General features: G+C 36.8%; 1 protein-coding gene across 1 annotated transcript; it reads right to left on the reverse strand.

Annotated features, from left to right (window-relative positions):
* Nucleotides 1–4,241: 4,241 nt before the first annotated feature.
* On the reverse strand, nt 4,242–5,189 carry LOC131772724 (melanocortin receptor 5-like). Its single transcript, XM_059088679.2, has one exon. It carries the CDS (start codon nt 5,187–5,189, stop codon nt 4,242–4,244), a length of 948 nt encoding a protein of 315 aa, XP_058944662.2.
* Between the last annotated feature and the right edge of the window lie 9,565 nt (nt 5,190–14,754).

The following is a 14,754-nucleotide window of genomic DNA, read 5'->3' on the forward strand; positions in this document are numbered from 1 at the left end:
GCAGTTTTAAACATACCTCATTGATCTCACGTTGTTGAAAACATCTACAAGTTATTTTCTCTTCCTTTCGCGTCTGACAAGGACGTGAAGGAACTACACTAAAGGTAAAAAATATAAAAACAATTCAACCAACACACCGTTCATCCAATTTTTATCTTTATTAACTTTCCTAACTTCAAAAACATCTCACATTCACTATTTACCCTTTCTCTTTCAAGACTGAAACATATTCCCATCTATAACAGTTCGTTTCGTTCACTTCTCATAAATCGTGCGCTTATAATCGGGAGTAGTTTAGTCTACAATAGTGCGTTGCTATTATATGGCTTATTAGATCAAATTTAAAAACATAGAATGAGCAGAAGACAGTTTTAGGATTGTGCGAGAAAACAAGCAGCGAGTTCGCAGAGGCCTTGCCAAACAGAAAGCGCCTCTCGGCATCTGGGTTATGTTAATTCTCTCTTTCAATTTTCTCTTTTGCTGACGGGGGAGATTGCCAAACAATGGTACTGTGTTTTTATCTGATATTTATTAGTATAATTAGGCAAATACCAAAGCATCTAAACCACAGCAGATGCTGTAAATCGTGTTTGTTTCATTAAATGTTCTTTTCTCTTTCCCTTCAAATTACGCCTGATTAACGATTCCTAGAAAATATATCTAAGTTTATGGAAAGCAAAGTGCTCGTCGGATTGTCTACTTTACTGCTTGTCTTACTTCTTTGACTTTCCAGCAGAAAGGAAACGGGTTCAAAGTGGATTTAAAATATGTTAAAATTGTTGTTATACCATCAATAACGACTACATGTAAAGAATAAGTTTTTCTATAAGTGAGCACAAGCAACACTATAACTTTTGGTACATAACAAACGGCTCACTTCCTTCCTGTATCTTGCCATGTTTAGTGCAGTTGTTTGGCTCGACTGTTGTTGAACATGATCTTGTATTTGAGCCTGATGATGCCTGAGAGTGCGAAATATGTTTGTGTACTAAGCGATTGAGATTACTGAGCATGAAAGTTGACAACAATACCATACCAAAAGCTTATTCGAGTATGCAAAAAGGAAAATGAGGCAGCGGCGACGGAAAAAATCCAAAAAGTAGCTGTAATTATACACGTGCGCTTTAAAGTTACTATTTGTCTGTATCTTATTCCTAACGACAGAGCGAGAAGTGTGTCCATGCTTAAGGCCGTCAATGTCAACAAAGACACCCCACATAATGCATAGCTTGACATCCAATAAGTAGCAGCGAGAGGCTGAGTAACAAGACCAACCGAAAGATCAGTTGTTGCCAGACAACGATACAAGAGTTTGGACGGTGGATGAAGGTAAGATTCCTTGTTAAGGACAGCAAGGATTAGAAAATTCCCAAGAAATGCTGTGATGGAGAGGAAAATGTTAACTGCTGAGAAAGAAATCAATTGTTGTTGAATCCCAACTACCCAGGTAGGGGAACATGGCAATAATTCATGTGCTTCCGTCTGTGTTCCACCCTCTGTTAAGTTTGTCGTCGCAATCATGGTGCAGCTCTTAAAACGGTTTTCCTCCTTTCGCTATGGATTTTTGGAACTGCTGGCAACACGGACGAATGCTTCTTCGCAGCAACCACCTAGCCATGAAATAATAAAATGCTATAATTCTTGATATTATCAGCTCTAAAAACTTCTTCAATGCATCCTACTCGTCCTAAATTGGTTGAACGAACTGTCCGTCGAGGCAATTGGATATTTATACACATACATCTATCTTGGAATTTCAGGGTATGATTTGCATCAATAAACCCCTTAAAAGTTGTCCCACTGGCTGATAAATTTCATTCAAGAACGCGCTTTAAATAAGAGCTGAAAAAAAATTTCAAGGATCTGTTAATATATGTTGTTTTTGAAAAAACCTCTTTATAGCTAAAAAAAAAAAAAAGAAAAATAGGAATTGGCCCCAAACAGTATACGTAAATTGATTTTGAGGATATTTGTCGATCCGCAAAATGACATTACCACTGAAAAATCGCTTTCAATAAAATATTGCGAAAGTCTGTTATCTTCAGTTCAATGAGAAACTACAAAAGTGAAATAATTGCGAGTATCCAGAGCGCATTCTTTGTTTTCAAACATCTTGCTTACCTTCTCTTTGTAAAACTATAGAGAAGATGGAAGAAGGAAATAATAAAATTTGAATTGTTTCTTTCCTTCCTTCCTTCCTTTCTGTCTCTTCAGTTAAACATGCGCCCTCAGGTTGATGTTTCACTGATGAAACTGTCAGTCATGTAGAGACGGAATTTCTTTTTTGCCTAAAAAGCACAAATTGTCTCCATCCGCATAAAATAAACTCCCGCAAAATGTTCATGCCACACGAAAAACAGTCTTGAAATTAATTCAAAACAGTATTAATTCCGAGCGCATTTAAGTGACAGCTGAAAATTAATCCATGAGCGCAGAGTTTCTCGTCTGTAAAAGCCGCAGTTGGAGCACACTGGCACTTGTAGTAATGTCAATCAACACGCAGCATGTGACTTTAAAATCACCTAAAATGAGCAATGATGATAATAAACCATCAAATTATAGACTAATGATTTTTTTTGCCGTAAAGCCCTTTTTCCTGATTTTAGCAAATCTTTAAAGTAATAAACAACAGAAGAAAGAAACGCTACGATTTTCCCATCGATTTTTCGCCTACATGCATCTCTTTCAACGTGAAACTTTCCATTCCTACATAATTTAATATTTTGTCAAGTGATCGCCTTCAGCAAGAATTGTGTGACAGGTGTAGTTGAGAGAAACTTGTCACTGGCGCAGATTTTAAAAGGCATCCAAGACAAAAATACGTACGGTGGTGCTCAAAAGATTTTTTAAATTTATTTCAGCGACGAAATGAGGAATTATAAAGGGATTTCAAGATTAGTGTTGTAGCTTTCTGGCAAGGGGTGATATTTGAGCTCAAAGTTGTCAAATATTTGGATGAATCGCAAAGTCTAAAAACATGGTCGTTTATTTGCCTCTGTTGATTGACAAGTCGTAAATCAAATTGACTGATACTCACGGCAGACATTAACTATGATGTAAAAAATTGTGTGCAAACCCTAAGGATAACTGGTTAAATACCATCATAGTGAGAGCTTCATACATTTTACCTATTTTTCTATTTTTAATTTTACCGATTTCCTTGGTGAAAACCCAGAGAGACCGGGGGGTGGTCTTTCTCCCCCAGGAAAAAAACCAAAACAGAAACCAGTTTCTCTTTAGAGTTTTGGGGTAGACCCTTTAAACTGGCAAAGTTTCATTGAAATCGGTGAGGTGGCATGTAGCACGATTCCCTGGTGCTCTCGTGGACACGCTCTTAAAATTAATCCATGGCCGTAGATGTCACGAAATTAAAAAAAAAAAAAAATTTCAACGTTTCGTTTCCCTATTTGAAGACATCCCTCAGTTGTTTTCTCTTCTTCTCGCATCTGAGCAGAATTTATGAAAGGAACCATAACAAATGCACAATATTTCTTAACTAAACTAACACGCCATTAGAAAGCCGTTTCAATGTTTTTCATTACTCCATCCTCCCTAATTTCTCTCAGTTTCATTCGAACGGCAGCCGGTTATGATCCTTAATTCTTCACCTACATTGTATTCTCGTTTAAAAATTAAAGTTACTCGGCTTAAGCTTTACTAAAGGTGTCGCTCCTTTTGCAAACATGTAATAACACGAGAAAATGTCTTACATATTCCGTATTTCTCTTATTTTTGCGTGCAATGACTATCGACAATCCGTTTCGAATTAGCCTTTTAGATTATAACATAGCTAGTGAATTTGTCTAATCAAATTCAGTTGCGTAAGCGTGTTTTACATTCCTATTGTGCACGCTCATTACGTCAGCAAAGAAATCTCTGGAGAAAAAAAAATTTTTCTCCGCGATTTTTTACTTTGGGATTTTACTATTAAAAAACTGGTTAAGACTTCGGCGGCAATTTAAGTTAAGCATGGAAAGTTGTGAGCCAGCTGATGAGGAAGAACTGTATTGTACACACCTCTGACGTCTGACTGATATTTATTCTGGCTTTCAATTTGTCTTTTTGCCAACGCGGTTAGAATTCTATATAATGGTACTGTGTTTTGATTTGATATCTGTTAGCTTAAATAGGCAAACACCAAAGATGCTGAAAAGTCGTGTTTGTACGATTCTATCTTCTTTTTTCTTTCCCTTCAAATTACGCCTGATCTATACAGGTCTGACAACTCCAAGAAAATATATCTAAGTCGATGGAAAGCAAATTGCTTGTTGGATTGTCTGCTTTACTGCTTGTCTCACTTCTCTGATTCTCCAGCAGTAAAGGAACGGGTTCAAAGTGGAGTTAAAATATACTAAAATGGATGTAATTATTTCAATAACGACTAAACGAGAAGAATAAGTTTTGCTATGATTGATAACAACCAGTATTATAAATTTTGGTATATAACAAACAGCCAATGCTAACTGCACCCACAGTGCACTGCTTACTGCCTTCCTGTATCTTTCCATGTTCAGAGCAGTTGTTTGGCTCGGCTGTTGTTGAACATGATCTTGTACTTGATCCTGATGATGTCTAAGAGTGCGAAATATCTTTGTGTACGAGGCAATTGAGATCACTGAGCATAACGCTATAACTAAAATACTATACCAACGGATTATTCGAGAGTGTGAAATGGAAATTGATCCAGCGCCGACGCATAAGATCCAAAACGTAGCTGCAATGATGTATGTGCGCTTTAAAGTTACTATTTGTCTGTATCTTATTCCCGACAACAGAGCGAGAAGTCTGTCCACGCTTATGGCCGTCAACGTAAACAAAGACACTCCACATAATGCATAGCTTGATATGTAGATTGCCTCCATTGCATGTCGACAAAGACTCCAGTGTTTGTGAACTACCGATATCCAATAAGTAGCAGCGAGAGGCTGGGTAAAAAGACCAACCAACAGATCAGTTGTTGCCAGACAACGATACAAGAGTTTGGACGGTGGATGGAGGGAAGATTCCTTGTTGAGGGCAACAAGAATTAGAAAATTCCCAAGAAATGCCGTAATGGAGAGGAAAATGTTAACTACTGAGAAATAAATCGATTGTTGTTGTAACCGAACTAACAAGGAGGAGGAGCATAGCAATACTTCATATGTTTCCGTCTGTGTTCCACCCTCTGTTGAGTTTGTCGTTGCAATCATGGTGCAGCTCTTAGAACGGTTTTCCTCCTTTCGCCACGGTTCTTCGGAACTGCTGAGAACAAGGGATAATACTTCTTCACAGCAACCACCTAGCCAAGAAACAGTGAAATCTTATTTTTCTCGATATCATCCACTCTAAAAACCTCCTCAATGCATCCAACTTATATTAAATTGGTTGAACGAACTGGCAGTCGAGACAATTAGTTAACAATACATATAGACCTTTCTTGAAATTTTGAGGATGTGCCTTGCATCAATCAACCTCCCAACCCCATATGGTGTCCATCTGGTCGATAGATTTCATGCAAGAACGCATTTTAAATGAGAGCTGGTAAAAATTTTAAGGTTAAGGACAACCGTTAGTTCCACATCAAAAAAAGAATAATAATAATAATAAAACAAAACAAAACATACAAACTTTTCCGTAGATGAATATATAAAAAATGCCCCGGAACGGTAAATCTAAATTGATTTTGAGGATATTTGGCGATCCACAAAATTACGTTCCCCGCTCAAAAATCGCGTTGAATAAAACATTGCGAAAGTTTGTTATTTTCAGCCAAATTAGAAACTACAAAAGGGAATCAATTGCAAGTATCCAGAGCACATTCTTTGTTTTAGCACTTACTCGGAGCATCTATCGACAAATCGCCCACCGGCTTTTTACTTCCTCTTTGTTAAGCTATAGAGAAGGTGGCAAACGGGAATAATAAAACTCAAATTATTTCCTTCCTTCATTCCTTTCTGTCCTGCCAGTAGAGCATCCCCCCTCCGGCTGATGTTTCACTGATGAAACTATTAGTCATGTAGAGACGGACCTAATCTTTTTCGTACAAAGCATAGACTTTCTCCATCCGCAAAAATAAAAACTCCCACGAAATGTTTACGCCACATGAAAAACAGTCTTGAAATAAGTTCAGAAACAATCATCATTCCGACCACGTTTAACTGACAACTAAAATTAATCTAGGACCTTTGATATCAAAAAATTTGAGGAAAATGTTTGACGTTTCGTTTCGTTATTTGAAAATATCCGGCAATTATTTTCTCTTGCTGTCGCAACTGATCAGAATTTATAAAAAGAACCATCTTCCCTAATTTCTCTCAGTCTCATTCGAACGGTCGCTGGTTGTGATCTTAAATTATTCTCTTGCATTGTCTTCGTTTTTAATTTTCTTTATGTCATCAACTCTAAAATCTTCCTCAGTGCATCCTACTCGTTTTAAATTGGTTGAGGGAACTGTTAACTGAGACTATTACATATCAATACATGTAAACCTTTCTTGGAATTTAGAGGGTATGCCTTGCATAAATCAACCCCCTAAAAGGTGTCCCTCGGGCTGATAAATTTTAATCAAGAATGCATTTTAAATAAGAGCTAATAAAACTCTAAAAGATGAAAACATCTGTTAGTTTGTTATTTTTTGATAAACCTCTCTGTAGATGCAAAAATAGGAATTGGCCCGGAACGGTATACCTGAATTAGTTTTCAGGATGTTTGTCGATCCGCAAACGACGTTCCCGCTGAAAAATCGCATTCAATAAAAAATTGCGAAAGTCTGTTATCTTTTGCCAAATTATAAGCTACGAAAGTGAATGAATTGCAAGTATCTAGAGTACATTCTTTGTCCTCGGACACACTTGAAAAATCTATCGACCAATCGCCTACCGGTTGTTTACCTCCTCTTTGTAAAACTATGGCGAAGACGGAAGAAGGAAAAACTAAAAAATGAAATTATCCATTTCCTACCTCTCTGACCCTTTGGTAGTACATTCGCCCTCAGCCTGATGTTTCACTGACGAAATTGTCCATCATGTAGAGACGTACTAAATATTTTTCCCACAAAGCACAAATTGTCTCCATCCGCAAATATAAATCTCTCACAAAATGTTCATGCCACACGAAAAATAGTCTTGAATTAAATTGAAAACAGTTATAATTCCGAAAACAATTAACTGACAACTGAAAAATTAATCTAGGGCTATTGATATCAAGAAATTTGAATTTTAAATTAACGTTTCGTTTCGTTATTTGAAAACATCCCTCAGTTATTTTCTCTTCTTGTCGCATCTGATCAGAATTTATAAAAGGAACCATAACAGGTGAAAGCTGCTAATTAATTAAACCATCACACTCTTAAACAGCCATTTCAATGTTTATTCAATATTCCATCCTCCATAATTTCTCTCAGTCTTATTCCAACGGCAGCTAATTGTGATCTTAAACTCTTTTCTTTGCTTCTTGAATTTAAAGTACTCGATAGTTATCGCATTTAACTGACAATTGAAAATTAATCTATGGACGTAGATGTCTAGAATTTTTTAAAAATAAAGTTTTGTTTTGTTATTTAAAAACATCCTTAATTATTTCCCCTACTTGTCGCATTTGATCAGAATTTACAAAGGAACCATGAAAGGTGCATAACTGACCCCCCCCCCCCCCCCCCCCTTCTCCCTCTTAGTTCCGCGTTGGAAACCATATGATTCTCCAAAATCTTTCTCAGATTCTCCTAGTTCTTAGAATAAATTTTAGAATTTTACGCATCTGGAATCGGAAAGACATATTTTTCCGCAAAGCATTAATGATCCCCAATTGCACAAGAAAAAACTCCCACCGTAATCTTTGCATATTATACGGAAATGCCTCTGAGATAAAAGTCACAACCGTTAAAATCTCCGAACACATCAATTTATTCAAAATTATTCGGTGGACTTAGATTCCTAGTAATTTTAGACAATATCTCATTGATATCTCGTTATTAAAAAACATCTGCAAGCTAGTTTCTCTTCCTTTCGCTTCTGACAAGAACCTGAAGGAATTGCAACAGGTAATAAATGTAAAGTAACTAAACAAACAAACCGTCGATTTAAATTTCCATCTCTGTAAACTTTCCTAACTTCTACAATATCTCGCATTCGCTATGTACCCTTTCTCTCTCAAGGCTGAGACATATTCTCATCTAAAAGAATTAATTTCGTTCAATTCTTATAAATCGTGCGCTTATAATCAGGAGCAGTTCAGTCCACAATAGCGCGTAGTTATTATATGGTTCACTACATCAATTTTAAAACACGAAATAATCAGGAGATAGCATTAGTATTTGACATGAAAAAAAGCAGCGAGTTCACATAGGCCCTGCCATATAGTATGTCGGAGGAAAGTCAAACAGATAGCACCTCTCGGCATCTGGGTGATGTTAGTTCTGCCTGTTTCAATTTATCTTTTAGCCGACGGTGTTAGATTTCTAAACAATGGTACGGTGTTTTTATTTGATATTTATCAGCATAAATAGGCAAACATTAAGGCATCTAGAACACAGCAGATGCTGAAAAATTATGTTTGTTTCATTCTATCTTTTTTTCTCTGTCCCCTCAAATTACGCCTGATTAATGCAAGTTTGACAATTTCATGAAATTATATCTAACTCCGTGCAAAGCAAAATGTTTGTCGGATTGTCTGCTTTACTGCTTTTCTCACTTCTCTGACTCTCCAGCAGTAAAGGCACGGGTTCAAAGTGGAGTTGGAATATAATATAATACATGTAATTCCATCCATGACGACTACATGTAAAGAATAAGTTTTTCTATAATTGATCATAAGCAGCGTTATAAATTTTGGTACATAACAAACAGCTAATGCTAACTGCACCCACAGTGTACTGTTTGCTGCCTTCCTGTATCTTGCCATGTTCAGAGCAGTTTTTTGGCTCGGCTGTTGTTGAACATGATCTTGTACTCGAGCCTGATGATGTCTAAGAGTGCGAGAAATCTTTGTGTACGAGGCGATTGAGATCACTGAGCATGACGGTATAAAAATAATAGTACACCAAATAACTATTCGATTATGTGAAATGTAAAATGATCCAGCGGCGACGGATAAAATCCAAAAAGTAGCTGTAATGATACATGTGCGCTTTAAAGTTACTATTTGTCTGTATCTTATTCCCAACAACAGAGCGAGAAGTCTATCCACGCTTATGGCCGTCAACGTTCACAAAGACACCCCACATAACGCATAGCTTGATATGAAGGCTGCGTCCTTTGCGTATCGACAAAGACTCCATTCTTCGTAAACCAAGGACATCCAATAAGTTGCAGCGAGAGGCTGGCTTATAAGACCAACTAACAGATCAGTTGTTGCCAAACAACGATGCAAGAGTTTGGATGGTGGATGAAGGGAAGTTTCCTTGCTAAGGGCAACAAGGATGAAGGAATTCCCAAATGCTGTAATGGAGAGGAAAATGTTAACTGCTGAGAAAGCAATCGATTGTTTTTGTTGTAACCCAGCTATCAAGGAGGGAGAGCATAGCAATACTTGATATGCTTCAGTCTGTGTTCCACCCTCTGTTGAGTTTGTCGTCGAAATCATAGTGCAGCACTTAGAACGGTTTTCCTCCCTTCGGTACGGTTTTTGGAATTACTGAGAAAACGGCATAATACTTCTTCACAGCAACCACCTGGCCATGAAACAGTTAAATCTTATTTTTCTTTATATCATCCACGCTAAAAACTTCCTCAATACATCCTACTTGTTTTAAATTGGTTGAACGAACGGTCAGTCCAGACAATTAGATAACAATACATATACACCTTTCTTGAAATTTAGAGGGTGTGCCTGACATCAATTAAGCCCCCAAACCCGTTTGGTGTCAGTCTGGTCGATATATTTCCCTCAAGAACGCATTTTAAATAAGAGCTGATAAAAATTTTAAGGTTAAAGACAACTGTTAGTTTAATATTAAAAGAAAAAACCTTTCTGTAGATAAACACATTGAAATTGGTCCGGAACGGTATACCTACATTGATTTTGAGGATATTTGCCGATCTGCAAAATTACAATCCCTCTGAAAAATCGGGTTCAATAAAACATTGCGAAAGTCTGTTATCTTCAGCCAAATGATAATCTACAGAAGTGAATCAATTGCAAGTATCCAGAGCACATTCTGTGTTTTCCGACTTAATCGGAACATCTATCGACTAATGGCCTACCAGCTTTTTACCTTCTCTTTGTAAAACTATACAGAAGTTGGAATATTGAAAAACAAAAACAAAAAGAAAAAAAGGAAATGATAAAAAATGCAAATTATCTATTTCCTTCCTTCCTTCCTTCCTTTCTGTCCTTTTAGTTGAATATCCACCCTCAGGCTGATGAAACTGTCAGTCATATAGAGACTGAGATGATTTTTTCCCTCGAAGCACGAATTGTCTCCATCCGCAAAAATAAAACTCCCGCAAAATGTTCATGCCACGCGAAAAAAACATTCTTAAAATAAACTCAAAACAGTTATTATTCCGAAGACAATTAACCGACAGCTTAAAATTAATGTTTGGCCGTAGATATCAAGAAATTTGAAAAAAAAAAATGTTTGACGTTTCGTTTCGTTATTTGAAAATATCCCGCAGTTATTTTCTCTTCTTGTCGCATCTGATCAGAATTTATAAAAGGAACCATGACAGGTGCAAAACGTTATTTAACTAAACTATCGCACACTTAGAAAGCCATTTCAATATTTATTCATTATTCCAACCTCTTTAATTTCTCTCAGTCTCATGCGAACGGCAGCTGGTTGGGATGTTGAATTCTTTTCTTACATTGCTTTCGTTTGTTTAAATTTAAAGTTTCTTTAGCAAACGCTGAAAAGACAAAATTGATCGATATATGGTAACGAATCGCCAAAATGCATCGAAAGTTTGATCAATATATTGAAGTAAATTACTAGATAGCGGACATGCCTATTAAAATGTCAAAATATTGGAATACTCAAAAAATTATTACTTTTTTTTTTTTTCAGAATTTCCATCTTTCTGTTGTTGATTCACTCAAAAAATTATTTTGGGCTTTTTAGTGATCGGCAAATAGGGACCTTTCATAGCAGTCACAATTATTTGAAAAGAAATTTTAATTACCAATTTAAACGACAATCATTTAACTAAACGTCTCGCTTCTTTTGCAAACATATAATAACACGAGAAAATATCCTACAATTAAATTCCGTATTTCTTTTTCTCCTGCAATATAACGTGGTGTGTACCGACCACTCGTTTCGAAATTTCCTTTTAATATGTTTAATATGTGTCAATTCTATCTTATTTTTTCTTGCCGTTCAACGTTTCTTTCGGACAAACGATCTATTATCAAAAGAAAGCCATCTATTCTTAAAGAAACTGCGACGGTCGATTTTCCACGTTTTTAAGACTACATAAACAATAGAACCCTCATTCTTTAGTTTCCCCGTTCTACTCTGTTGACGACGACTGACCCCCTCTCAGTTTTGTATTGAAAACCATATGATTCTCCAAAATCTTCCATAGATTCAACTAGATTCTCTGAGTGCTTATAATTTTTTATAGAATTTCACGCATCTGGAATCGGAAAGACATTTATTTCCGCAAAACATTAATGATCTCCAATAGCATAACAAAAAATTCTACCGCAATCTTTGCATATTAAATGAAAATACCTCTCAGATAAAAGTCACAACCGCTAAAATCTCCGAACATATAAAATTATTCAAAATTATTAGCTGGACTTAGATTCCTAAAAATTTCAATCAATGTCTCATTGATGTCTTGTTATCGAAAAACATCTATAAATTTACTCTTTCTTCCTTTCGCGTCTGACAAGGACGCTTAGGAACTGCAGCAGGTGAAAAATATAAAGTAAACACATCGTCCATTTAATTTTCATCTTTCTTAACTTTCCTAACTTCTACAATATCTCTCATTCGCTGTTAACCATTTCTCTTTCAAGGCTGAAACACTGTTTCAGCCTTTTTTAGTCCACAATAACCCGTTGTTATTGTATAGCTCATTAGATCAACTTAAAAACATGCAATTGGAAGAACACAGCCTTAGGATCTGGCAAGAAAACAGCAGCGAGTTCGCAAAGACCCTGCCATACAGCATATCGGAGGAAAGTCAAACAGATAGCACCCCTCGGCACCTGGGTGACCTTTAGACGTTTTCAATCGGTCGCAATCCTAACCCAAACAGGCTTTCGAGTGACCTGTCTCTCCTGGTGAAATCAAATTTAGAGATACATTTCTTAAAACTTCCACTTTGGTATTCTCTGTTTTTATGAGCGTATTTGAAACACTGTATGTTTTTATTAAACATGGAGCATGATGAATCTTCTCATAAGAGGCACTGTGTCTCTCCTCTCACGAATCCTTTCCCTTTGGCCTGACACGGATGAAAATTCACGTATTCGAAGGCATCCGGGTGGACTTTAAAACACACTGAAAGAGTCGTTATTCCAGAAGTGACGAGTAAATGTAATGAATAAGTCCTCCAGATGATCACAAGTGTCGACAATGTTAAACTTGGTGCATAACAAACAACTAATGCTAACTGCACCCACAGTGCACTGCACACTGCCTCCCTGTATCTTGCCATGTTCAGTGCAGTTGTTTGGCTCGACTGTTGTTGAATATGATCTTGTACTTGAACCTGATTACGACTGAGAGTGCGCAAAATCTTTGTGTACGAAATGAAAGAGATAACTGAGAATGACAGAATAGAAAAATTATGAAGCAAGAATGGATGTTATCCAAAAAATAGCTGTGATGATATACATCTGCTTTAATGTTACAATTTGTCTGTATCTCAGCCTCAACGACAAGGCGAGAAGTTTATCCACGCTTATGGCCACCATTGTCAACATAGAAAATCCACATGATACAAAGCTAGTTATAAAGCTCGCATCAGTTCCAAATCGAAAAAGATTCCATACTGGTACTAATGAATGCAGAAATCGAATTATTTATTTCCCAGAAGAAATATCAGTCATGTGGAGACGGACTTTCGTGCAAAGCACAAATTGGCTTTATCTGCTTAAATAAAACTCAAGCAAAATGTTCATGCCACAAGAAAAACAGTCCCTAAATTAATTGAAAACCGTCATAATCCCGAAAAAATTATACATTTGACAATAATCTAAATGATTTTAACAATGCAACGTAAAAACAATGTTTGGTTATTGAAAAACACCCACTTCTTTTCCAATCCGATTTGTTTGATAAAAGGAACAGCGCTAGGTGTGAAATATTACTTAACCAAACTAGTTTGCTCATTATTAAAAAGCCATTTAGATTTTTTGTTTTTTTCATTTTTCCATCCTTCTTAATTTCTTTAGTCTCATTCTCTATTGGTCCCTTTTCTTTTAAATGTGAAATATACTCGCTTCTAACAGAGAAATTTATTGTGGTGGTTGCTTTATAAGCGTTTTAACAGAGGAAAAGTCCAGTCTTCAAGAGCGCGCTATTTTATGCCCTTCCTAGTAAAATACAATAAGATAAAATGAAGTGTTTTTGAAATTAGAATTTGGTCATTTTTCAACAGGGTGCCATGTATACGTATATAGGACAGCTGATTGTGTTCATAAACTCTTCCCATACGTTGCCTTTGTCTTTAAATTACAGTCACTCGATCTCGCAGAAGAGCTGAAATCGATCGGTATATGGTAACGGGGGAAAGTTTCTAAAGAAACTGTGGTGCTGCGTTGGTGGGAGAGTATAACAGGGTAATTTAATATTTTCAACTGAGTTGATGACGTAAATTGGTCACCCATAACGAGTTTTAAAGCTGACGTTTTGAGCTTTAGCCCTTCCCCCTGACGAGGGGCTACGGCTGGAAACGTCAGCTTTAAAAATCCTTTAAGATGGCCAATTTACCTTATCACCTCAGTTGATAATGCTTAATTATCCTGATGTGTGGTAACCGTTACTACAGTATTGTGCAAAAGTAACGCAAGCGAAATGTTAATTTTTGTTTGTTTGATTTTTGTTCTCGTGCGAAAGTTCGAATGACAATTCGACAAAACATAAGCCTGTTCTGATCAATGTCATCAGATGCTGCTGTAATAGTAAATTTTCGGCATCGCTTTTGACTTATACGAACAGTACACGTTTTGCCAATATGATATCTGAATGTTTCTTTAGTTTTCGCAGAATACATTCGCACAGGAACAAATTTGAATTCCGCCCTTAACGCGGGAAGTTTGGATGGTGCGAGAGAAGATTCGAAAACTTACTTTGCAAGCAAGAGAGTCCAGCCTTACTGTTCTCGCGATCTTCGCGCTGTGGACGACTAACGAGAATTCCGCGTTTTGCCAGCTTCTTCCGAATCTTCGCGCTCGTCTTCCCGTCATTCCTACGCATCTCTTGGTCTTTGAAAGTTTCATAGACAGCTTTTTCGGTCTCCCCGAGCAAGGTAAATTTGCTACGGAGCTAATAAGACACAGCTTTTTGATTAAAAGAGCAATGCCTGAAAGGCTAACTAATAACCCTTCGCTTTTTAAGGTTTTAAATATTCCAGCTGGATGGAAGCCCTGGTTTTACAGGAGCTCGATTTGAGTTCTATTATAACTTGTTATTTTTGGCATAATAACTGCCAGAGTGTTACGAGATCAATGAATGAAAGAGAGAATTCTATACGAAGCATTGGTATACCATGCATTGCGTGTGGTTGCGTACAGTTCATGTCACGCTTCCTCGCGCGGAGTCTCGCCTATAAATTAGGAATTTCGTGTGTTGTGATATGAAAAGGTTAATCATAAGAAATGGCG

Source organism: Pocillopora verrucosa, chromosome 12 (assembly GCF_036669915.1).
Source record: "Pocillopora verrucosa isolate sample1 chromosome 12, ASM3666991v2, whole genome shotgun sequence".
NCBI lineage: Eukaryota > Metazoa > Cnidaria > Anthozoa > Scleractinia > Pocilloporidae > Pocillopora > Pocillopora verrucosa.

What these genes read in the sequence shown, in the direction of transcription:
- LOC131772724 (XM_059088679.2), bottom strand. Translation starts at nt 5,189, where the DNA reads ATGATTGCAACGACAAACTCAACAGAGGGTGGAACACAGACGGAAACA.